We start from the raw sequence: 26,210 nt of genomic DNA on the forward strand, positions 1-26,210 counted from the left end.
TCCAACAGAAGGAAAACAAAGACTCACTGAGACATACTCTCTTCTGAGACTAAGACTTTCTGGCTCCACCTTACGGCCATTTGAGAAACCACACCCAATTACACTTTTAGGATTCTCTTAAAGAGACAGTATTAAAATGTCTATCCTGGTTTATATATTTCTAACCCAAATAGCTGTTAGGTGACTCACATTCCTAACATTCTCCCCTTTTGGGCAGGACAATATATACAACCTTACATTCTAATTCCATAATCTTCACAGCAAGCCTTATGCTTTATAGAGCCTTGGGCCTTTGTAAAATGATCTGCTATATTGTTTTCTGACATACAGTATTCCAACTTAATCATTTCACTTTGCACACATTGTCTCACACTTAAATATCTTAAATCTGTGTGTTTCATTCTTGTTTTAACAGCAATATTTGAAGCCATCTGTATTGCTGATTGGTTATCTTCATAAAGAACAATAGAATCTGTTACATTAATTCCCATATCAATTAATAATTGCTTATACAAAACTAAATCTGTACATAATAAAGATAAACATGAGAATTCATCCTCCATTGTTGACAAACATAGATGTTTCTGTCTAATAGATCTCCATCCAATCAATGCTTTTCCCAATAATACTACAGTACCCGATGTAGATTTTTGTGTATTTACTTCTGTAGAAAAACTTGCATCAGCATATGCAGTTAAACTCAGTTCATCTCTAGGCTCCAAATACAATGCATAATGCATTGTTTCAGGTATCTTAACACACGTTTAGCAGCTTGCCAGTGCCTTTCAGTTGGCTCAGTATTAAATCTCGCTAATTGATTAACATTGTATGCTTTATCTGGCCTTGACTAATTACTGAGATAGGATAAACTACCAATCAAGGACTCATGAATGTTCTTATCAAAAACAGGACTTGAACATCACTATGGCTAAACTCCTGGCTCATTGGTGTCTTAGCCAGCTTACAAAGTTCCATTTCAAAACTTTTTAGTAATTGGTAAATTTTATCTGCTTGTGAGATTTTGTATCCTCCCCTAGTTCTATCTATCTTTAAACCAAGATATTGTTTGATTTCTCCTAACTGTTTTATCTTAAATTTCTTTTCTAATAGTGAAATTTATCTCAGTAGCTTCTTGTTCAGTTTTAGTGATTAATGCTATGTCATCAGTAAACAATAGCAACAATGACACTACACCATTACTTTCTTTTTTAAACAAACATGGATCAGCCATGCCAGCTACAAAACCTATCTTAGTTAATTCTTTAACTGTACATTGGTTCCACTCATATCCTGATTGCTTTAAGCTATAAAGACTCTTTTTTAATTTCCAGCAATCAGTTGTACTATCATTTTTGAGACCTAAAGGTTTTTTTAAATATATAGTGTGTTGCAATGGTGCATGCAGATAAGCTGTCTCTACATCCAAATGTTTTATAATGTATTTCTCCTTAGCTGCGCACACTAATGCTGCCCTTAATGTAGTAGCCTTCAGCCTAGGTGCAAACACCTCATCATAGTCATTTGCTGTCTGATTGAATCCTTGTGCTACTAACCTGGCTTTATAGGTAACAGTCCCATCCACACCTGTCTTCAGTTTATATATCCATTTACATCCTATGGCATGTTTACCTGGTGGTAACTTAACATTTTCATATACCTCCAACTTTTTTAATGATTCCAGTTCCTTACCCATTGCTTTCTGCCAAGCAGCCTGATCCTTAGCAGGATACAGTTTTAGTTCACTATAGTTACTAGGAACTGTATTCACTTGGCATACAACACTAGCCTGATATCTATCAGATGGTCATGTTACTCAGGTTGAACGTCTTGGTAATACAGGGCTTACAGGTGGACGTTCTTGTGCCACCTGCTCCTGTTCTTCTACCTCCTCCTGTGCCTGTTCTACTACTTCCTCTGTCCTTCCTCTTTGATGGCTATTTGTGGTTTACTTATTTTATCTTTAGGGACTATTTGGGTGTCAATAATAATATCACTGCTGGATTCCTGTTCCAGTTTATCCCACCCAATGTGCTCAATAAATTTTGCACTAGTACTACAATAAACATGAGCTGTGCCTTGATCCCAGAATCTAAATGATCTATGGTTGGCCTCATAACCCACAAAAAATAACTTCTTAGCTCTATGTTTCCCTTTCAGTCTTACTTATGAGGAAATATGCACCCATGCTGGATCTCCAAATGTGTGTAGGTAACTGAAATTTGGCTTTCTGCCATGCCAACGAGTGAATGGCAATTCTCTTGTTGTTGTATTTACTACATTGTTTAAAACTTGGTTACTACACATTATGGCCTCACCCCAAAGTGTTTCAGGTAAACCTGAATCAGATAACATAGTGCAAGCCATGGCTTGCAATGTTTGCCCTCTTCGTTTTATAAACAAGTTATGTTGTGGTCTGTAAGGTGCAGAATGTTTATGCTCGACACCAGCCAATTTCAACATAGTTTGGAATTTTTTGTTCATAAACTCAGTCCCATTATCAATAACTAATGTAATTACTTTACTTTTCATTTTTCTCTCTGCAAACCTTAGCCAATTAAATAAACGTTTGAATATTTCTGTTTTGTTTTTCATAAGATAGCAGAAACTGTATTGTGAGTAATGGTCCATAATACTCAAAATATAACAGGCACCTCCTAAACTTGGTTTTTTAGGACCAATTATGTCAGCAAAAACAACCTCTAAAGGTTCTTTGGTCTTAAACCCATTTAGTCTGTTTGCAGGACAGTCTTCTCTTGGCTACAAGCATTACAGTTTAAACACTTGCTACAGGGTTTCAATTTTACTCCCTCTGACAATTCAACAGTTTGAGAATTTTGAAATTAATGTGCCCCAGATGTCTATGCAGTAAATGTATACATTAATCATGTGGCTTAACATTGTTATAAACTGACTTAGCCATCTTCAATTGGTCATCATGTATCACATATAAATCATTTTCTAATGTAGCAGTAACACTTCTACCCTCTTTCTCTATTATACAGTTATCTCTCCTAAAAGTTACTACATAACCAAGATTAACTAAAGCCCTTACTGATAGCAAATTAAATTTCAGTTTAGGTACATATAACATAGTTAAATGTTCATTTATACAAGAACAATATGCAGTACCTTCACCAGATGCTTTAATCTTCCATCCATTTGCCAATGATACATGTTGTTTACTCGTGGACATCTTTGCAAACCTTTTTCTATCTTTAGTAATGCATTGCGATGCTCCACTATCAACAACCCACAAATCATGGTTTACAGTTGAACTGCTAGACATAGCTAAACTAACATTCTTCTTGGCCTTCTGGTGTTTACCAGTGTTCTGTCTTTTTCCTTTCTTACAGAATCTAGCTATATGTCCTCGAGCCCCACAAGAGAAATATTTTCTAACAATATAGGCAGTTGAAGACAAATCCTCTTCTTGTGGTTGTTTCTTCCTCAGTTGGTCCCTATCCGGCTGTCTTCTTGCTTCTTCTAACAACCTTCCAGTTATGTCAGTCAATGTCAGTTTATCTCTGGGCAGGACTTCCAGTGAAGATACACAGTCATCATAACTTTCATCCAATGAGGAAAGAAGGATGTAAACTTGATGCAGCTCTGAAAATATCAGTTCCTTTTCATGTAGCTCTTGAAAAGTTCTTTTCATGAAGTTCAAATGAGCTAGCATATCTCCACCTTTCAGAAGATGTGCTCTAAACAATTTACATTTTAGATGTATGTGTGCACCTACACTGTCATGAACATAAATCCTCTTCAAGTTCCCCCAACATGAATATGGACTAGCTTCTGATTACTCAGTGTTAGTCCAATTATACAAAGAGCTCGTTTGTTGTTCTGTTTAAAGTCAGCAAGCTTCTTGCCATCATCCTCATTAGCTGGACCCCAAGCATTTACATCTGGTGGGTCCTGAACTACATTCCATAAACGTTCTGTATGCAGTAGATTGCACTTCATAGACCAGGAAACATAGTTCGTTTCATCCAACTGGGTTATCAGTGATAGACTTGTTGAATTGTCTTGTGCCATCTTTACCAGGATAGCAACCCACAATTAAACAGTAAACAGCTGTCTGTATACAGTACTGTGTATTCACATCAACTCTCAGTTATCTGAGCCTGGTGTGGCCTGGGCCCATAACCAGTGTTGAGGTAATTCCCCGTTAGGAGAATGAGTGCATACAGGGAGACGTATTTGAGAGTAGTGTTTGAATAATACACACACAGCACACAGATATCCTGTACAGTAAATGTAGGTTTTTACTTTCCATAAAAGTTTAAGCAAAGTTCAAAATAATCAGTCCAAAGTCATTCACAAGTTAAATCAGTCAGTTTTCAGTCCAGGGATAATCCAATAACAAAGTCCAGTGTCAAAAACAGTTTCAGTATCAAACTTACATCAAATCCGTGAATAACAGTCAATTATGAGGAATGGCAATACTCTCCAACAGAAGGCAAACAAAGACTCACTGAGACATACTCTCTTCTGAGACTAAGACTTAACAACCCAGGTTTCTGGCTCCATCTTATGGCCATTTGAGAAACCACACCCAATTACACTTTTAGGATTCTCTTAAAGAGACAGTATTAAAATGTCTATCGTGGTTTCTGTATTTCTAACCCAAATAGCTGTTAGGTGACTCACATTCCTAACAGTATTTTAAAATAGTATACTTAAAAAATAAAATGAATATCAGCACCCTTACAAACTACTATTAACATTTCAAATGTACATATCAGGTTCAAACACATATTACCAATAAAATTGCAAACAAACAATTTAAAATGAGATTAGGGTAAAATACAATAATACATAAATATGTAAAATATAATAAAATGACATAAATTATATTTCTGTATCACCCTGCAATCTACCCCAATCAGGCCCACATATGCCGATCTCAATTGGACCATTGTAGTCAGAAATTGTGCTTTATTAAATGTTGTTTTCAGATTCTGGCCACACATGAGGTATATTTTTTTAATATGGGCCTCCCACTGGGCCATACATTTAATATGTGGGTCAAGGTACTTACATCTCTTGCACTCTTATATGAACAGCAGTCAAATAATATATGACTCAGAAGTTCTACCTCTTCAGCTCCACAGACACATGTATGTTCATTGTATGGGATAGAATGGAATCTCCCAAATCTAACCATTGTATCAAGCTGTTCAAATCTTGAGTAAATGTCAAGTAAATATCTCCCTGAGATGTTTGGCTGTTGTGATTTTAAATAATTGTCAATTTGGAAGTTATGTTTATTTTTGCTCAGCCATTTCAAGTTACCAGCCTTACTAAGTGTGGCTATGTCGTTTTGAGCTTCTATATCCATGATTCTTTGGGTAACCTTTTTTTTTGTTGTTGTTCTCCTGTTACATAGGGAGCAGAGAGATATATTTATATAATATATCAATTTAGTAATTCGGATTGCAATTATATCTGCTACAGTAGACATAGCTTAGGGAGTCTATCTGTCTTCATTTCATTAAGCTAGTGGTTGTAAGCTCTAATTTTAGACAGTGCCTGAATTGTGTAGATTCCCAGTTCTGCTCTTACTGCTGCAGCAGATGTCTTAGGGTCCACACCCAAAATACATCTCAGGTGCTGAGACTGTGCTTGCTCTAAAGCTGGGTTTTACTGTGTAAACCCCAAATCTCAGCTCTGTATAGGAGCATAGGGATTACCTTAGCTTTATATACTATGATTAGTGGTATTAGGGAGCCTGAATAACTGTAATTACTTTAATTTAAGTAATAGATTAAAGCAAAATTTTTCTCTAAGTGTGCTCTGTTGGTGGTTACAAACCCAAGATCTGATCTTGGAAAAAGAGTATATGAAGGTGCTAACCTGTTCCTTGGGTCTCCATCTAGTTGCCATCTATGTCTCTGGTTATGTTTACCAAACACCATAATTTTTTATTTGGATTTGCTAATAATTAGATAGTTATCCTGACAGCTAAATCTCCTTAGTAGCCTACACAATCCTATCTGTGAGTATGATAATAGAATCATATCATCAGCATACAGCAAGGTGTTACCATTTCTATTTAGAGTCATTGGCTTGTGCATCATAGGGTCTTTCATTAATCCTGGCAAGTCAAAAAAATCTTTCTTCACATCACTTTCAATTTCTTTCCAATTACTTCTTGGGTCATCCCTAACCAAAACATTTTCATCTCCATTTCTAACTTTCTTTTGCAACCATGTCCATTAAAGCATTTGTACCTTGCATTAAAAAATAGAAGTGGGCAGCTTTATCAACTGAATGGCATACTAAATAGTTTCAATTTAAATGAACAACTTGCAGAATATTGCAGCAGGGTATTTCTGTACATTTGGGTTAACGGATAAACTTTTTCTTCTGCACTCAATATTACAATAATATCAAAGAATAATATAAAATAATAAGAGCAAACATATTTTAAAATTGTTGCCTTACAAAATAAAATAAATGTCAGCACCCTTACAAACTACTTTTAACATTTCAACTATTAATTTGAAAGAAGGAGAAGATTGAAAAAAAAAACCTCTTTAAAATTGGTCTGGATATTTTATAGTAATATATTTATTTTATTTATTTTTATACAAATATAAATATTTTTATAAATCAGAGGTGGTATTCAGCAGGTTCTAACAAGTTCTGGAGAACTGGTATCGGAAATTTTGAGTAGTTCGGAGAACTGGCAAATACCACCTCTGGAGATTTTACACTATCCTTCCCCTACCAGGCCCACTAAGCCATGCCCACAGAACTGGTAGTAAAAAAAAAATGAATCCCACGACTGATATAAATGTTTACAAGGGGATTAGCAAAGAAGAAGATTAAGATCCTCCATCAAAGTTGTTTTATGTATTGATAGTTGGAAATTGCAGTTTTCAAGGCAGAGCAATTATGCAAATATGAATAAGGAAACAGGATGTTCTATTCTTAGTGGTTTGAGGTGAATAATTTGGGGTGTTGTTTTAAAATAGATTAACCCTGTTTAAAGCTTATATTACCCATTTTGAATAACTTGGCATGCAACATGAAAAATCTTCCACCAATTTCTGTTAAATATAAATGGAGCTGGTTCTAGGGACCAAAAAGGACAAAGCTTTGTTCATAACAGGAGATCTGGCAGAGATAGTACTTTATATGTGGATTTTCTTGAAGCTTTGACAAAATCCTTACCAAAAGCTCTTCATCAAATGTGAAAACATAGAAAATGATATGTAATCTAAGATATTAGTGCCAAAATACAGAACTAGAAATAAAAAGTTTTCAAATCAGAAAAGGAATCAAAAGTGTTATAGACCATAATTTCTTTATTTGTTCACCATAATGAACTGTGAGCAATAAGAAGGCAAAGCTAGCTCATGAAATTAATCTGTTTGACATAAAGTAATCAAAAAGGGAATGATCAACTAGAAAATATGCCAAAATACACATATACATACATATACACACATTAATTGTAAAAGTAGGAAGAAAAATCTAGAATATTGTTTTGAAACTTGGAAACGTTAAGATGCTTTCTACAATTTTTTAAACAACAAACTAAAAGACTCAAGGTCCATCCCACCCCTGAAAGGACCTAACAGCAAAGACTGCAATGACGACACCATCAAAGCAAACCTCTTTACACATTCTTTGGCTCAGTATTTGTAAACAGCAATGGATCAAGCCCAGTACTTCTCAGTACTTCGAACCACAGATAACTACAATGATCTAATACATATCGATTTTATAGAAGATATTGTTGAAAAAGCACTGCACAATCTAAAACCATCCCTATCTATTGGACTGGATGGAATATGTGCCTACTTCTTTAAAAAGCTATCCACTGCCATAGCCGAACCTCTAAGCATAATCTTTGAAAAATCTTTCAGGACCAGCTCCTTGCCAAACCTATGGTCACAAGCCACGGTCATCCCCATCTTCAAAAAGGGAGACTCCAGCCTAGTTGAAAATTACAGACCAAGCTCCTTACGCTGCATCACCTGTAAAGTCATGGAATCAATTATTAACCAATCCATTATCCTCCACTTAGAGACAAACTACCTACTCTCTAATAAACAATTTGGTCTCAGAAAAAACTATCCTGTAATCTGCAACTCTTACACTGCAAAAACATATGGACTACACAACTGGATCAGAGCAAAGCAATAGACACAATCTACATAGACTTCTGTAAAGCCTTTGATTCAGTAGTACATGACAAACTACTCCTAAAACTAAAATCTTATGGTATCTCTGGATACTACATAACTGGATAGAAGCATTTCTGTCAAACAGACAACAAATGGTCAAAATTGGGAGCGTCCTATCAAATTCTGTACCTGTCAACAGTGGTGTCCCCCAAGGCAGTGTTTTAGGACCAACTGTCTTCATATTCTACATAAATGACCTCTGTGATCATGTTAAGGGCAACTGCGTTCTGTTCGCTGATAATGTAAAGCTATTCAACACCACAGACAATACTATTACCCTCCAAAAAGACCTTGACTATGTATCAGAACGGTCAATCAAATGGCAACTTCAAATCTCAACAAATAAATGCTCTGTCTTACGTATTGGCAGAAAAAAAAATCAGAAAATAAAATATAAGCTAAATAGTCAAGACCTTGTTGAGGATCCAAATTCTGTCAAGGATCTTGGAGTACACATCTCAAATGATCTAAGTGCTAGAGCCCACTGTAACTACATAGCCAAAAAGGCGTTAAGAGTTGTTAATCTAATCTTACATAGCTTCTTCTCTGGTAATATCACACTACTAACTAGAGCATACAAAACATTTGCTAGACCTATACTTGAATACAGCTCATCAGTCTGGAACCCATATCATGTATCTGATATTAAAACAATTGAAAAAGTCCAGAAATATTTCACAAGAAGAGTTCTCTGCTCCTCTACTCATTACAGAATACCTTATGCCACCAGACTTGAAACTCTAGACTTAGAAAACCTAGAACTACCCCGCCTCCGGTCTGATCTAAATATAGTATATAAAATCATACATTGCAATGTCCTACCTGCAAATGAATACTTCAGCTTCAATCATAACAATACAAGAGCACACAATAGATACAAACTCAAGGTTAACCGCACCAAACTTGACTGCAGAAAATACGACTTCAGCAACAGAGTGGTCAATGTTTGGAATACTCTACCTGACTCTGTGGTTTCTTCCCCAAACCCCAAAAACTTTAACCTTAGACTGTCTACTATTGACCTCACCCCCTTCCTAAGAGGCCTGTAGGGGGCATGCATAAGCACACCAATCGTACCTACCATCCCTGTCCTATTATTTTTTATTTTTCTTATAAGTATCTCATGTATTCAAAACTATATTTATTCTTATACCTGTATCTTGTAAGTGATTGACAAATCAAATAAAATGTAAATGTAAAATGTGTGTCTTCAACTCCCAGAATTTCTTTAACTGCCAAGTTTAAGAAGCCAAGTCTAGAATATCCAAGGCTTTTAAGATGAAACACAAATCTTAACACAAGGGTGTCAAACTCAATTACATTGAGGGCTGCATCAGGGTTGCATTTGACTTTGGTGTGGGTGTGTAGCCAGGGTAGACATGACCTATTCAACATCACCAGTGTTGGGGGGCCTGTAGGGGCCTGAGTGTCTGCCAGTGAAAACGGGCTCCCGAGCTCCATATTTGGCTGTGATGGCCTCCTGCAACCCTCTGCCAGCAAAAAGGAAGCTCATGAGAGCCACCCATGGCCCTCCTGAGATCCATTTTCTCTGGCAGAGGCACCGCGGGTTGGTCCTTTGCTGTTACCAGGGCAACCCTGCGGGCCAGATCTGGCCCCCAGTTCTTGAGTTTAACAGAAGACATTATATAGATATATAAAATATGAAAAATATGGACAGTGAGATGAGATCCTCCATTAAAATTCAATATTGATTCAGAAACAATAAAAGCAAGTATTTATTGATAGCATGGTAATACATTAAAAAAAACCAAGCATCCATGAACCATTCATGATATTTTTGAATGAAATGTTATTAGCTTACGATTTTTCTTTAGTTTCACTAATGCATTCCTGGCACTGTAATTGGAACCCATGGAAAGAAACTTCTGAAGTTTGCTTAATTAAAAAGTAATTGCTGTAAATTAGACAGGTCTAATCCAATTAAATATTTGAGCAAAATATCTACTGATAAAACTTTATTTTAGGGTGAGATAGATCTATTTATAACTCACTTGGGATTAAATATTTCAGAATAATGAAGTCTGCTGCCCAGCCCCAGTCTTGATATAGTGGAATTGGACAACTATTGTTGAATCTCCAATCTTCCTTTCAGGGTAGGCAGCAAAGCAGAATTGTGGAGAAAGAGATAGGGCTACAATTACAAAGGAATCTGACCATCTGGGTTCATGACAGACTGATTTGTTTTTCATAAGAAGAAACAGAAGAACAGAGCAGAAACCATACTTGCTACACTCATGTCCTGTGGCAAAATTTGGATGTAGAGAGCACAATTATCCTTATATTTCTAGATTTCTCAGCAGCATTCAATATGCAATTAAGAGTATCATTCTGGATTATGTTCAGGGATTGGACTTGTTTTCAATTACCTGAGTCAGTAAAGTCAATAAGAAGGGAGAAGTGTTATAAAGTGCCTCGAGACTTGGTTTTATACTTTTTAAAGCTGTGGTGAGAGATGTTCCATTGGTTCAAGAAATTGAATCACTAATGTGATAATACTCAATTGTACATTTTTATCCTGGGCCCAATGGGAGAAGCAATGAAAACTCTGACTTGATGCAGGATGGCTTACACAATCTAGATGGGAAAAACACAGGTCAGATTCAGCTCAACCAAAACAGGATGGTTGTTATTGCAGAAGCTTATTGATTTCAGGGCTCCACCAAACTTGACGCTAAGTGGGAGCAAGCTCTCCCAGAAATAACAAAGCTATAGTTTGGTGATCTTCATAGATTCATGTGAACAAGTGGAAGTTGGGCCAGAAGGGACTTTTGTTCAACTTCAGTTGATGCATTAAATTGCAACTTTATCTGGAGTCACTTGTTCTGAGATTGATTTGTCATGTTTCCCATCTCTTAATAATTTGCTCTACATAGGACAGTTGTAAAGGACACCTGAAAACTTGAACAAATGCAGGAAGCAATAGCACACAAGCTTATTGTTCACTCTTGGTAGTGCCGTGTAACTTGAGATTTGTTCTGGTTACCAGAATTGTTCTGTTTTTAAATGCAGTCAATGTTGCTGTTAAAATCTTATATGGCTTGGGGTGTGGATATCTAAGAGACTGTCTTTCCTAAATGGCTTCTGCCTGCCTGAACCAGACAGCCACATATTCAGGTTAATTTTCATTGATGCTTCTATGAGTTTAATATAATAAGGAAATTTTATGTTATTTGTGTTTATTATTATTGTTTTATTATGTTTTCTAATATTAGTAAATCACCTATATGTTCTCTGGGTAAGTGGAGGATAAGCGTATGCATAAATAGCTTCCTAGGTATTAGTTGTAGAACCACATTGTTTGTATTAGGAGTGATTTAGAATTAGATTATTTTAATAGACCACACAGTCATTGAATAGAAATCAACTTATTTACCTTTTCAGTAATATAAAAATTGGAGCTATCAGCATGTTGCAATGCATAATGTTCATGGTTTGCAAGAGACCACCTAATAAGACAAAGATATACATTAGTAAAATGTGTATAGAAAAGAGAATATTACGAACTTTTTCCTTCCCTTCACCAATTAGTTACATTTGATAACAGAGCATAAAGGTAAATTTATAAATAACTTTCAAATTATCTTTAAATGTGATATTTACCACATTCTGCCTAAATGAACAACAGTATGGATAAATTTCATACTGGGGATGCAACTTGTACACATCTTACATCATGCATATGAATTAAAAAGATTCTGGGAAGATACAAGCTTAAATACTATTTGAATCTACAACAATGGCTCAAACAATCAACACATTCTCACATAAAGAAAGCTATGAACTTGCCTTGCTGGTTTCTAGCTCAAAATATCAAGATATCTAAGCTTATTGCTGATGTTTATGAAAGCAGAAACACACAGGTTGTGAGCAACAGCAGCAGCATATAGCTCAGCCATTTCAAAATATATTAAATCATAATTTATGATTTGCTAGATCTGAACAGTATACTTCTCTTTCCCCTCCTCAAATTGGAAATGAAAGTGTGAAGTTTGTGTTAACTTTATGGAATTGCAATAAGAGGGGGATCCCTCTTACTTAGTTTAGTTTAGCTTAATTTACTTTATTGTCATTGCACCTCATACAACGAAATCAAACACCATCTTCAATGAACCTCATGACCATGACCATGAAAATAAACACAAACACACATCCTTCACCTTTCACACTTTTAACCGGAAACCCCCAACACCAGACCAACACTGCACTATACAGCACAATTCAAAAGAGCTACTTCCTGGGATAGAAGCTGTTTTTCAGCCTATTTGTCCTTGTTTTTATTATTCTGTACCGTCTGCCAGATGGTAATAGTTCAAAAAAAGGGTTCCCAGGATGAGATGGATCTTTGAGAATGTTTCGAATTTTCTTAAGGCAGCGAGAGCTATAAAGCTCTTCCAAAGATGAGAGAGGGCAACCAATGATCTTCTGGGCAATGACATTAACCCTCTGGAGTGCTTTCCTATCTACTACTGTGCAATTGGCAAACCATACAGAGGTGCAGTATGTTAAAACGTTCTCTATGGTGCAGTGGTAGAAGGTCACCAGCAGTTTTCCATTCAGTTGTTGTTTTCTGAGAAGTCTCAGGTAGGATAATCTCTGCTGGGCCCTTTTGGCCAGGGCTGCAATGTGGACACCCCAGGTCAGGTCCTCTTTTAGGGTAACACCCAGAAACTTAAAACTGGCCACTTGTTCCACTCGGTCTCCATTGATAAGCAAGGGCTGGATGTCTGATCTGTTCCTTCTATAGTCCACTTACTGGTGTTGAGGACCAAGTTCTTGTCTCCACACCACGAAAGCAACCAGTCTACCTCATCTCGGTAAGCAGACTCATCTCCCCGAGAGATAAGTCCCACCAATTATTGCAATTCCATAAAGTTAACACAAAACAAAAGATCACATATAACAAATCTATTTTACTTAATGCCAGTAAATTAATGTTTAAAATAGTTCACCTTCCATCTCTAGGCTTCTCAAAATGGAATAATATATATATAAGTCCAAGAATATAACTAGCTGCCAGTGTGGGCAGTGCTCTGAGTCCACTTAATTCCATTTCTATAATAGTGTGAGATAATCCCCAATGCTATGGGTAATTAATTACTTATACAACTACACACAAACATCAAATTCCAGCTCAACCATAATGCATATTGGATAACCTCAGAAGCTATATTTCTTTGTTTGTATAATATAACTTTCAGGGCGGTCTAGCAGGTTGGGAAAATTTTGGATATATATATGTAATGAATAATGTAGTTTTCTCCACTGGCCACTTTCAAAACTAAAGAGAGACAGCTGTAACGCAAACTCAAAATATGTTTTTATCTTACATAATACAATTAAAATTATGTTTATCTAAATATATGATAAAAACTGAATGTATGAAGCAATAGCAGTCTGAATTCCTTAATAGGAGATAGTTGAATTAATCACAAAGAGAATTAAATTTATTATGTGTAGTGCCTTTGGGAATTATAAAAATAATAGTAGAAAAACAGAACTTACCCATCACAGACTTCCTTGATAATTGCAGTCAGTGGCTTTTTCTGAGCATACAAAAAAAGAGGGTAAACATCATTTTTTGTGTCTATTGCAACATAACCTCCAATGCACATTTGTAATATGAAATAAATTTTAACTTATTTCATTTAATTAGTACTTTTAGAATATTTCATTCTAATGAAATATCAATCTTTATTTATTTATCTAATGAGTGATAATATATGCTATCAATTCTCTATTGAAAATATTGATCTAACCGGCCTAATTAAGTAAAGCAAGTTAATATACTGGTATATGCATAACAGAATAATGGAGTTTGGAGGAACTTTAGAAGTCTTCAATCCCCTGCTTAAGCAAGAATATATACATGTACATTTACGTATATATGCACATGCACATACACACATACATATATTAACATTCAATTCTAAACATTTTAAAATTATACTTAATTATAGCAGTCTTAATCAATTATATTCCATATATTTGGGGTTACAATTCCTGTCAACTAGACACAGCATTTTCAGTAGACTGAGGATGATGGAAGTATGCTTTGAAAGGAGGGGGGTTCAAAACTAGAACCAAGATTTCAACTAAGTCCTAGTTCAAATTTGACATTACTAGGCAAACTTAAAAAAGCCAAATCTATAGTTTCAGACATCACTGAAGTGTATCAGCATGGCCATTGTAAAGAATCATAATGCACAGTCTCAATTTGCATACTACACAAAACCAGGATGGAGAGAAATATATTTTATGACCAAAAATAATATTATTACAAATAATTAAGCATGGAGCGTTGAAAGGAATTTTGATTTCCTAATGCTATTCACATTCCCAGACAGATTAAAGTTAACTTCATATTTTAACACAAGTGTTTAGAAAGATGTGGAAAGAAATATCCAAAAAAATCTAATGTAATTATCTGCCAGTAACATGTATCATGAATAAAGTATGTTTTGAATAGGAAAACTAGCTCTACCCTGTACCACGCTGGTAGAGGTTGCAGTCTCAGAGCATGGGGAGATAAAAGTTACTAATGGAGACGGAGCTGAAATGCCTCTGCAAGTATTAAGTACGGATAGGCTGCCATGTATCTAAATGTTGATCACGTGATTATGTGGGCACTGCAATGGCCAAAATTTCAGGTATATGTTGCAAATCCATTGTTTTCAGCACCCCCATAATTTCAAACAGTTGCTAAAAGTAAAGTTATAAGTCAAGGACTATCTGTCCTCATATTACATTTCAAACAGCAATCTACTATTTGACATGATCATCCACCAAAGAGTCCTTCAGATAGTGATCCCTCTCTCCATTATTAGTCTTCAATAATATTTTTAGGAATCATGTAAGTTTAAATGAGGCTTCCACATGTACTCATTTCTCTGCCACATTCATGCTAATGGAAAGGACAGTACTGGATTGGGAAATTCATACATTAAAGCCCAGTTTTACTCCAGCCACACTTTTTTTTGCAACCTAGAATTCTTACTAATAAAGGAGAATATTTGTTGCTCAGGGTTGAAATAAGGAGTCCTTTGGACTCTTTGAGTTTCATTGTTTTCTTGCTGATGTTTCCATTACCCAAACTAGTTTAACTTGATCAGTGCAAGAAAACAATCAAGCTCAGAGAACACTAAGGACACCTCAAAATTCAATTAAGTAACAAAAATATCAAAACTTTAATATTATCCTAACGTGTCTCTATATTTCTCCTAACAATTTTTGTCATATGACAAAATATGTATTTTGAGTTTTTCTCTTTTAATAAAAACTAGAAAAAATATCCTTAGTGGGATAATTGTATATAAGATGCTGTTATAATATCCAAGGAAGGCTTCTACAATTCTCTCTGCACAGCAACTTCCCTCAGAGTTCTACAATTTGTGACTATAGAGCAGACTTTTACAAGTTAAAAAGATAAAAAGTGTAACATATGCATTGCTGAAAAATGCCACACATGCAACATCACCTCCCCTTGGCAAACAAATTAACAAAAGAACCAGTGTCCACAGAAGGGACAGCTGGATTTGTAAGCAATATGTTCTCTCAATCTTTTCCTCCCCACCCCACTCCAAGTTGGAACAGCATGTCCAGAACTTTGTATAAGTACCAATTTTTCTACTGTCTTATGTGGGGAGGAAAATGCAAAAGAATAAAAACAGAATAAAAATAAAAACAAAACATTTGAAAAAGTAAACAAAACTATGAATCCTCTTTAGTAAGAGAAATATAAAACATTCCCCCCTCTTGCTAGTCTTTAACTTTCAAAAAGTTCAGAAAATGCCCTTTTCTCTTGTCTAATTATAAATATTTGCTCCATTTTAGGGACATGGGCAATGGTTGGTTTTCATTACATTAATCTCCACCCACTTTAGCATTCTGTGAATAACTAACTGAAAAATAAAACAGACATACCAATGTTTTAACATAAGCTGATTTCTTGATTTAAAGTTATAATTTTGCAGTTATATGGCAATATATGCCTAATCCATTCCTACTGAAGGTCTGATTTATGGCAGAAACAAGAAGGCAGCAGTATCAAAATCTACAAGCAAAGGAGTTGCACAACCAACATGAACTACTGCATTTATATTTATTTTATATTTTACTCTATTCTGTCTTTTTAAAGTGGTTTTTAAAGCAACTGCCACTGCAAACTCCAATATTCTTACAGCTTGTCCCTAAAAGAAACCCATCTATGCTGGTGAACACAGCAGAAGCCACAATATATTTCTTGAAATTGAAATGTACCATAAATATTAGCAGATGACTCTGAGAAGCCAAAAAAACAGGAATGCAAACAACCCCCTGATGTCCAGAGAATGTGCAAATTTACCAAAGTACCAAGATCACCCTTTTTTTTTTTGCAAGAATCTTCTCAAGGTTAAAAGACTGATTAGATTAAAGGATTATGTAAAATTAGTTTCCCAAGTCAGGCTAATATCTACTGTAAATTGTTCTACTACATTTCTGTATAAACCAAAGCTTTCTCTTCTTAATTCTGGGAGCGGTAAGAATGGTTTCATTCCTTATTTTAGGTTGTGTGATGTTCCATAACACAAGCAAACTAAGCCTTACTGAAAAACAAAATATATCTATATCAGGGGTGTCAAACTGGATTTCTTCAGGGTCCAGATCAGCATTTAGTTCTCCGCGGGTTGGCCGGTGGGTGGGGAGAGATGGGACGAATGCCTCCTGTGGTACCCTGCCAACCAAAATGGGGCATAGGAAGGCTCCTGCAGCACCCTGCCAGTCAAAACAGGGCACGGGGGGGGCTATGTGAGGCCCCCATGCCCCATTTTTGGCCTGGACAGTCTTCTGCAGCACCCTGACAACAAAAACAGGGTGCAAGGGGGCTCGCATGCCCCCACCCCATTTTGGCTGGCAGATTGCTGCAGGAGGCTGTCCAGGCTGAAAATGGAGCATAGGGGCTGCACGTGACCACTGTACCCCGTTTTGGCTGACACAGGCACTGTGGGCTGGTCTTTTGCTATTTCCAGGCTGGCCCCATGGGCCAGATTTAAGCACCCTGCAGCCAAATACAGCCTGCTGGCCTTGAGGCTGACACCCCTGATCTATGTAAAGAGTAATTAAAATAATAAAGTTAAATTTGTTTTTTAAAAAGTATTAAAGGGTAACATATAAAAAGATAAAAGTTATACATATCAAGGTGGGTGCGAAAGCATCTGCCCATCAGTAATTCTGCAATGGTAAGACTTGGGGTAATATGCTGCACTAATAAGTATTTGGCCACCTTGGATTCCCAATCTCCAGGGCCCATCCGTGTCAGGGCCTCCTTGGCAGATTTTATCATGCGTTTTGCCATGCCATTCGAAACCAGATGAAATGGAGCAGAGAGGGCATGTCTAATGCCCAGGCCCAACAGAAACAGTTCCATATTGGCAGTTGTAAATTGGGACCCATTATCAGAAATCAAGAGGTCTGGAAGTCCATGGGTTGCAAACAGTCTTTTCAATGATCTGATTATGGCATCAGAAGTGGTGGAGGACATGGACACAATCTCCAGCCACTTAGAATATGTAACCATAAAAGTTTTCCCTTGGAATGGGCCAGCTAAATCTATGTGTATTCTTTATGAAGATTTTTTCTATTTTCCTATTCTGTTGGTGTTGCTTTTGGGGGTGCAGAGCCTGAGACCTGGCAGGACTGGCACCCAGCAACCCAATTGGTAATGTCTTTATCAAGTTGAGGCCACCAGACATAGCTTCTTGCTAAACTTTTCATTTTAGCCATTCCTGGATGTCCCTCACGCAGGAATTCCAAAATCTGCTTCTGTAATGATGAAGGTATAACTATTCTGTTATCCCATAACAAACAGCCCCCTTGTGTTTAGAGTTCATGCTGTCTTGTGTAAAAGGGGTGAAACTCTTTAGAATTTTGCTGTGTGGGCCTTCCCACTTAACCCAATCTATGACTTGAGAGATGACTTTGTCTCATGTTTTTGCCACATCAGAAGCTGTTATAGGTGCTTGCAATTCATCTATCATCAAAATGGAGGAAACAGGAGCTGGGTTGCTGACAGCTATAGCTAAAGGGCAGCGGCTCAATGCATCAGCGTGGCATAATTTTTTTCCAGCTTGATACAACAGTGAATAACTATTTGCAGCCAGGAAAACTGTACATCTAATCATACCTGGGGATAATACCTGGGGTGTCTGTCTCCAGCCAATAATCCTAATAATGGCTTATGATCTGTAACTAGATCGAATTGCCTGCCATATAAGTATTCGTGAATTTTTTTAACTCCCACCACCAGAGCCAGAGCCTCTGTTTGACTATAATTTCACTCTGCTGTAGCGAAAGTCCTGGAGAAAAAGGCTATTGGGGCTTCCCTTCCAATGGGCAACCTATGACTCAGAACAGCCCCAATGCCATATTGTGAAACATCACATGCTAGTACTAAAGGTAAATTCTCATTAAATTGTATCAACACACTGTCTGATGTCAAAAGAGACTTCACAGCCTGAAATGCAGTAGCCTGTCTCTTGCCCCAGACCCACGGTGTGCCTTTATCCAGTAATCTGTGTAAAGGCTTTGCTAAGGTAGCCTTGTGTGGTACAAAGATTGTGCAGAAATTGAATAACCCCCCAAACACTTGCAGTTCTGTTTTGTTTCGGGGTGCTGGTGCCTTTTGAATGGCAGTAATTTTAGATTCAATAGGATGGAGACCCGTGGCATCAATAGTGTAGCCTAAGAACTCTACCCTGGGAACTCCCACTCTGCATTTCTCTTTATTAACTTTCAGACCTACATCTTGTAGTCTTTTAAGGGTTATGTGTAATCATTTGAATAATTGTTTTGAGGTGGCAGCTATAAGAATATCATCAAAATATGGTATTACGCCCTGTAAAGCTTGTAATATGTGTTCCATTAAGTTTTGAAATAACCCTGGGGCTATCTTAACCCAAACTGGAGGTGCCTGCACCTAAAAGCCCCTGTGTGTAATGATGGTTTGTGCGTCTGCAGTTAAATCATCCACAGGCAATTATTGATATGCCTGAGAGAGATCTAATTTTGCAAAAACAGTGCTGTAGCCTATACAGTGGATTAAATGTTGCACCACAGATACTGGGTAAGAGTGTACCTATAAAGCTTTATAAAGGGTACACTTGAAATCTCCACAGATTCTTACTGAGCAATCACTTTTGATAGGGGTTACTATGGGTGTCTCCCATCTAGAATGATCAACAGGCTCCAATGTACCTTGCATAATTAACTTATCTAATTGTATATCTATTTTTGATTTAAATGCAAAAGGGACCTTACAAGGCTTGAGTCTAATGGGGCAACCTGAGGATCCAGGTTGAATGTAATGGGGTTGCCTGTGTATTTGCCTAGCATCCCATCAAACACATCCTTAAATTCCATTAAGAAGTTTTCTAACTCAGGTTCTTGTATGGAATTGATGCCACTGATGCTCAATCGCACTGATTTAAACCAATCCAAACCTAATAAACTTGGGAGTGAACCCTCCACAATAACTAAGGGCAGCTTCCCCACAAAATTTTGGAAACTTACCCTAAATTTATGTATTCCGATGATTGGTAGTCTCTGAGGTGAAGGCTGCAGGGTTGTATCCATCTCTTTGATATCTGAGGAACTAAACCTTTAATGGTACTCCAGGAAACAATTGATAAGGAGGACTCTGTATCAATTTCCATTTTACATGGACTATTTTCAATTTTAACGTTCACAGAAATTTTCTTTCCCCCTAGTCTATTTGTTTGTCTTAATTTAATTGCAAAATTCTTATCTATACCGTCTAATGTGAAGCAGTCTTCATAATATGCAGTGCCCTTCTTCCTATTATTCTCGAAATTAGGGCTCTGAAGAGATCATAGGAGAGCCCTGCAAACCTTGGCTAAATGCCCTTTCTTTTGGCACCTGAGGCAAACAGTATTTTTGAATTTACATGCCTGTCTGGGGTGATTGCCTCCACAGCCTAAACAAAAAGGTTTTGCCTGGTGAGGTTTGGCTTCCCCAAACCACTTTGTAGCCATAGGTGCTCTAAGGCAATTAATATCTTGGTCAGGATCCATGTTATCCTCATTCTCAGTCTGTTTCATATGTACAGACTGATTCCCTTTAGCTGGAATAGTTTCGCTAGAGCCCTGTATTTCAGAAGCTGATTGACTGGACAGCTCCTATGCCTGAGCCTCATCAATAGCTTGCTGCAGTGTCAAATCTGGTTTAGCTAACAAACGATGCTGAAGTCGAAGGTCCTTAATCCCACTAACTAACTGGACCAAGATAATATCCAATTCTCTGAAACCGCAAAGCTGAGCGGCTTTCCTCAGAGCAGCCATGTACCTGCTTATATTTTTGCCCTCAGCCTGGTAATGCCTATGGAAAGAATGTCTTCTAACCTAACTATTCTGGAAGGCTTGGGGGCATAATGGCTTCCCAGGACTGTAAAAATGATTTCCCAAGTTACCTCATGCACTGTCTGAAGAGACAGAAGCATGTCGAACACTTCAGCATTGCAAAAACTCAAAAAGAACGCCTTTTTCCTCTCAGTGGAGATGTCCCTCAAATAGTTTGCCTTGATAAAACACTTGAATCTATCGAGATAGGACTCCCATGTTTCAATTCCCAACTGATATGGGGCAAGAGTGCCGTTGCCATTTCAGCAATGGACAGCTCTGAGTGACTTCAGCTCTGAATACTTAAACTAACCGAGTGACTTCAGCTAACAGCCTCTGAATCTCTCAGCTGATTGTCTCCCTTCTCTTATCCCATCCTTGTCACCAGTATTAAATTAATGGGAAATAACTGAGACAGACCAGCAGGTTCAGGGTAACCCTTTTATTTAAAAATTAACAGGGTTAAAACGTCAAACCACGCACTAACACAGTGGTTGACAGGCAACAGCTGATCGCTGAGCACTCTTTATATAGCATGCTGCCAGACACGATAGCCAATCAGCTGTCGCGCTGCCTCCCGCTCATTCCTCAGACCTGACAGGAGACTTCAAATCACAACAGAAATATTCTGCTTTTATACAATGGCAATGTACACCCTACAATACCTGTTGGTTATGCTATACACTGTCAAACCTGAAACTGATCTGGACGAAACATCTTGGAGCTTCAGTATTCCCCCAATTAGCATTCCATCGACTTACTCAAATCATATCAGATTAGCTAGGGGCTATTAATCTCACATTCAAGTACAAGATGTCAAAAGTTTCTTGAAAGTAGACCATATAGATTATAAGTAAACTATATAAAAACACATGGTGCCACTTTCTCATTTCTACAATGTAAAAATATTTCAACAATTGACAAAGATTACTTCTGATGAATCCAAGACCATTTTAGGTACAGTGGCATTGAAACACTGGCAATACATAAATAGAGCTTATTTTCTCTCTACCTGTATAAAAAATATATCAGCTACTGTGTGATGCCACAAGAAACTGGGAATCATACATTTGATCTTTCATAGTAGCTTGTTAGAGCCAGTGGTAGGCTCCCTGATTGGACCAGTAGATCGGGCAACTCTGAAGCCAATAGTTGTGCAGGGGGAGACACATTATAAGATAAAAAATATTTTAGATTCAAGGCTGCATAGGGCAGGCTGCAATACCTTGTACTCTAGAAGGGATACCCTTTCTCTGAAGTCACTTGGGTCAAGAGCTGGGGTGTGAAGGCAGACAGGTTAATTAAACAGGTTCATGATGAATTCCCTCAAAAGACTAAAGGGCCTCTGGGGGGAGGAAGGGGAGGTAACGATGAGCCTTGACTAATTTCCTCTATTTGTTTTCTCTTACAGAAAATAGTCTTCAATTGAGAAGGGCAGCCTGTCAACCCTGAAGCTGACCTAGGTGGAGCCATCTTGGAGCTTCAGTGTTGCATACTGAAGCAAGGGATACAGAGGGAGGAATTAGAGATAGCTGGGTTTGTGTTGTCAAAATAAAGTACTTTCTCCTGGGAACCAAGGACATTCTCATACCTGGCCAGATGAAGGAGTGATGTCACCAGACCATCAGGCACTGCAGTGATTCAACCATGTGACTGATTTTTGGGGGTTGAGGGAAAAACTTTTACTTTTAATTAGGTGAAAACCAAGGAGCCCCTCAGAGTTTGTTTTCACCAGATATGTGCCAATATGATATTTCCAATAAAGTTATTCTTTGAGAAAATCACCTGCCTTGGAGTTTTGCTTAGAATGGATTTATTACTTGGAACCCTGACACACACACTCAAGAAATATATAAAAACATGGGATTATTGTTGAAGCACATTTAGTAAACTGGGTGTTGGTCTTACCTGACACACCATTTCTATTCGAGCTGCGAGGATCATCCAGAGAGTGGGAGGTGCTCCAGTCTGCGTTTGTGTAGGCTGAGCTTAATTACTGAGGAACGCTCCGCCCTCTATCACGTGGTCCCTTGCAGCGTTCCCCAGTTTATGCGAAGTCGAGAGAGGAGAAAGGTCATCTAACTCTCATCTAACTAGACTTAAGGTAACATTGGCCAAAACAAGACTCCCCCAGACGGAGAAAGGAAAAAAAGGGTGGGGCTGGATGATCCTCACAGCTCGAATAGAAATGGCGTGTCAGGTAAGACCAACACCCATTCTCCCTCGAGCTGCTCGGATCATCCAGAGAGTGGGACATACCAAAGCTTGGCTGTCCTACGGGAGGGAGTCCGTCTGGGGTGGAAGCTCCCCCGGGTCCTCGATGACCCGCTGGAGGACTCGTCTGCCAAACGAGGCCTCCGCTGAGGCAAAGATGTCAATCTTATAATGCTTAATGAAAGGGGAGGGGGAAGCCCAGGTGGCGGCCCGACAAATGTCTGAAATTGGGGCCTGGGTAGCCCAGGCTGCCGAGGTGGCCGCACTTCTGGTGGAATGTGCAGTGACCCCGCTGGGAACTGGTAAGGCCTGAGATGAATAAGCCTTGGCAATGGTGGCTCTGATCCATCGGCCGATGGTGGAAGGGGACACCTTGTGGCCTAACGACTTGGGTTGGAAAGAAACGAATAAAGACTCGGACCTTCTAAAGGGTTGTGTGCGTTTAATATAAATGCGGAGGGCCCACCTCACATCCAGGGTGTGCCACCGCTTCTCCCTCTCCCGCGAGGGATTGGGACAGAAGTTGGGGAGAGTGAGTTCCTGTGCCCTGTGAAAAGCTGAATTGACCTTGGGCAAGAAGGTCAGGTCGGGACGTAGGACCACCCGATCAGAATGGAAAATGCACAGGTCTTTTCTCACCGAAAGGGCTGCTATCTCCGATATTCGGTGAGCAGAGGTAATCGCCACCAGAAACACAACCTTGAAGGTCAAAATTTGGAGGGAGGACTCTCTGATAGGCTCGAAGGGAGGCTTAGTTAGGGCCACCAGGACCTTGTTAAGATCCCAAGTGAGGTATCGATGCATGACAGGGGGACAGAGGTTAGTGGCTCCCCTGAGGAAGGCCCTGATACGGGGATGGTGAGAAAGGGACCCCAGATTGTCGCCGGAGATGACAGTCGAGAGGGCCGCTACCTGGCACCTCAAAGTGTTAGGAGAAAGACCCTTCTTGAGCCCGTCCTGGAGGAAGTTCAAAACTTGGGCAACCAAAGGTGAGAGCGGGTTGACCTGGGAGGAATGGCACCACCTGCAGAAGCTGACCCAAGTAGCGTTGTATATTCAGTTGGTTGAAGGCCGTCTGGCGGCCAGGATGGTATCAATAACCTGGTCAGATAAGTTCTCCTTTCTTAACCTTTCCCGCTCAACCTCCAAACGGTTAACTGGAGCCATTGGGGCTCCGGATGTTGAATGGGCCCCTGGGAGAGGGAGATCCTGTCTGGGGGAATTCTCCAAGGAGGAGACACCGATAGGTTGCGGAGGTCCGCAAACCATGGCCGTCTGGGCCAGTAGGGAGCCACTAGGATTAATTTTGCCTCTTCTTGGATCAGTTTCTGAATGACTCTGGGGAGCAGGGCTAGCAGGGGGAAGGCGTACAGGAGTCCCGGGGGCCACGGACAGCGAAGGGCGTCGTGATTCTTGGCCCCGGGGGAAGGGAATCTGGAGAAGAACCGAGGAAGTTGGGTGTTGAGGGGGGATGCAAAGAAGTCCACTGATGGGAGACCGAAGATCCTGGTCGCCTCTCTGAACAGGGACAGGTGGATGCGCCACTCGGACTGGTCCACGGTGGCCCTGCTCAGCCAGTCCGCTCGGGTGTTTGAGGCCCCTGAAATGTGTTCTGCTTTGATCGAGAGGAGGTAACGCTCTGCCCAACAACAGAGTCGTTCGGCCTCCCTCATCAACCGAATGGACTGGGTGCCCCCTTGCCTGTTGACATGGGCCTTGGCGGTGACGTTGTCCGTGAGGATAAGGATGTGCTGCCCGTGTACCTGAGGAAGGAAGTGGCACAGGGCCAGGTGGATGGCGTGGAGCTCCAGCCAGTTTATACTGCATGCCCGCTCTGCCTGGGACCATGTGCCCTGCATTGTAAGGGATTGTGTGTGAGCGCCCCAGCCATTCAAGCTGGTGTCTGTGGTGATGGTGAGATGCTGAGGTTCTTTGAAGTGATGACCCCTGTTGATGGCAAGGTTGGTCCACCAGAGGAGCGACGAGAGGACCTTTGGAGGTACCTTGATGGTGGATTTTGAGTTGCTTCTGCCGGACCTTTGAAACGGGAGCAGGAGCCACTGCAGGGACCTGGTGTATAAACGGGCCCAAGGAATAATAGAGATGCATGAAACCATTTTTCCCAGCAATTTAGACAATTCTAACAAAGAAGCCCTCTTTGATCGCCGAATAACTTGAATTTTTAGTTTTGGATACTTAGGAACCTTTCCGAAGAAAGGAAAACCTTCCCCTGAACCATATCAATAATGGCCCCCAAGTGAGCAATTCAGGTAGAAGGAACCAGTTGGCTCTTTTTTTGATTGACTAGAAATCCATGGGCCTGGAGTGCAGAGAGGGCGACCTTGGTGTCCTCCTCTGCCTGGGACTTGGAGTGGAACAGGATGAGGATGTCATCCAAGTAACAATGGAGCCGGACCGGGCGGTCCCTTAAGTGGGCCGCCAGGGCCGCAAGGATCTTGGTGAAAACTCTGGAGGCGGAGGCCAACCCAAAGGGGAGGGCCACATACTGGAAATGACGATGATTGTAACAGAACCTGAGAAATTTGGAGTGGGAGGGCCGGATTGGGATGTGGAGGTATGCCTCAGAGAGGTCTATGGAAGAGAGCCAATCCCCTTGTCTGGTACTCAGAAGGATGGATTGAAGGGTATGCATTTTGAATTTACGGTGGGTTAGGAAATGATTAAGTCGTTTGAGATCCAGGATTGCTCTCCCCCCCCGAGGATTTGGGAACCACAAAGAGATGGGAGTAGAAACCCTGACCTCGCTGAGAGGGAGGGACTGGTTGGATGGCCTGGATGGTGAGTAGATGATGGATGGCAGACTCCATCAAACTGCGTTTGGAGGGGTCCCTAGAGGGGGGAGATGTCATGAAAAACTTGGGAGGTTGAGAATTAAACTCCAGAGCGAGCCCAAACCTAATGGAGTCCCTGACCCAGTTATCGGAAGTAGTGGAGTCCCATTGGTCAGCGAAATGTCTAAGCCGACCGCCAATGGGAAGGGAAAGACAAGAGTTATTTGGGGTGCCGAAAGGGTCTCCCCCCGGAACCTCTGAAGGGCGCTTGAAACCTCCGCCCCTCCTATTCCGATTGCCCGGATCGGAGCAATCCTGGGGGTAGGATGGCCTATAAGCGGGAGGCCTCGGGTATCTGGGAGGGAAGGGAGACTGGTAGAAGGACCGGGAGGACCCTCTTCGAAAGGGCTGAGAGGTTCTGGAGTCTGGCCTCCGAAAAAGAGAGGGAAGGAACTTTTTCTTGCCCCTGGTTTCGGCTAATAGAGGGTCCAGGGCCGAACCAAAGAGCTTCTCCCCCTTAATGGGAGCGGAGGCCAGCTTGACTTTATTTTTAATGTCCGCCTGCCATGGTTTGAGCCAGAGCAGACGGCGAGCTG

General features: G+C 39.7%; 1 protein-coding gene across 10 annotated transcripts in view; it reads right to left on the reverse strand.

Moving 5' to 3' along the window:
• The window catches only part of ELMO1 (engulfment and cell motility 1), a 526,860-nt gene that overhangs the window by 375,431 nt on the left and 125,219 nt on the right, over positions 1 to 26,210 (reverse strand). For 9 of the 10 annotated variants that reach the window (XM_087917593.1, XM_087917597.1, XM_087917595.1 and 6 more), the window contains exons 3-4: positions 13,722 to 13,762; positions 11,593 to 11,665 (exon numbers count right to left, since the gene is read on the reverse strand). The exons of the other annotated variant lie outside the window; for it this stretch is intronic. In XM_087917593.1, coding sequence (XP_087773719.1) covers positions 11,593 to 11,665; positions 13,722 to 13,762 — 114 coding nt within the window. The remainder of the gene's footprint in view (positions 1 to 11,592; positions 11,666 to 13,721; positions 13,763 to 26,210) is intronic. 10 annotated transcript variants of the gene reach the window in all.

This window comes from Pseudonaja textilis, chromosome Z (assembly GCF_049901715.1).
Source record: "Pseudonaja textilis isolate UNSWEBS1 chromosome Z, rPseTex1.2, whole genome shotgun sequence".
NCBI classification, from domain to species: Eukaryota; Metazoa; Chordata; class Lepidosauria; order Squamata; family Elapidae; genus Pseudonaja; species Pseudonaja textilis.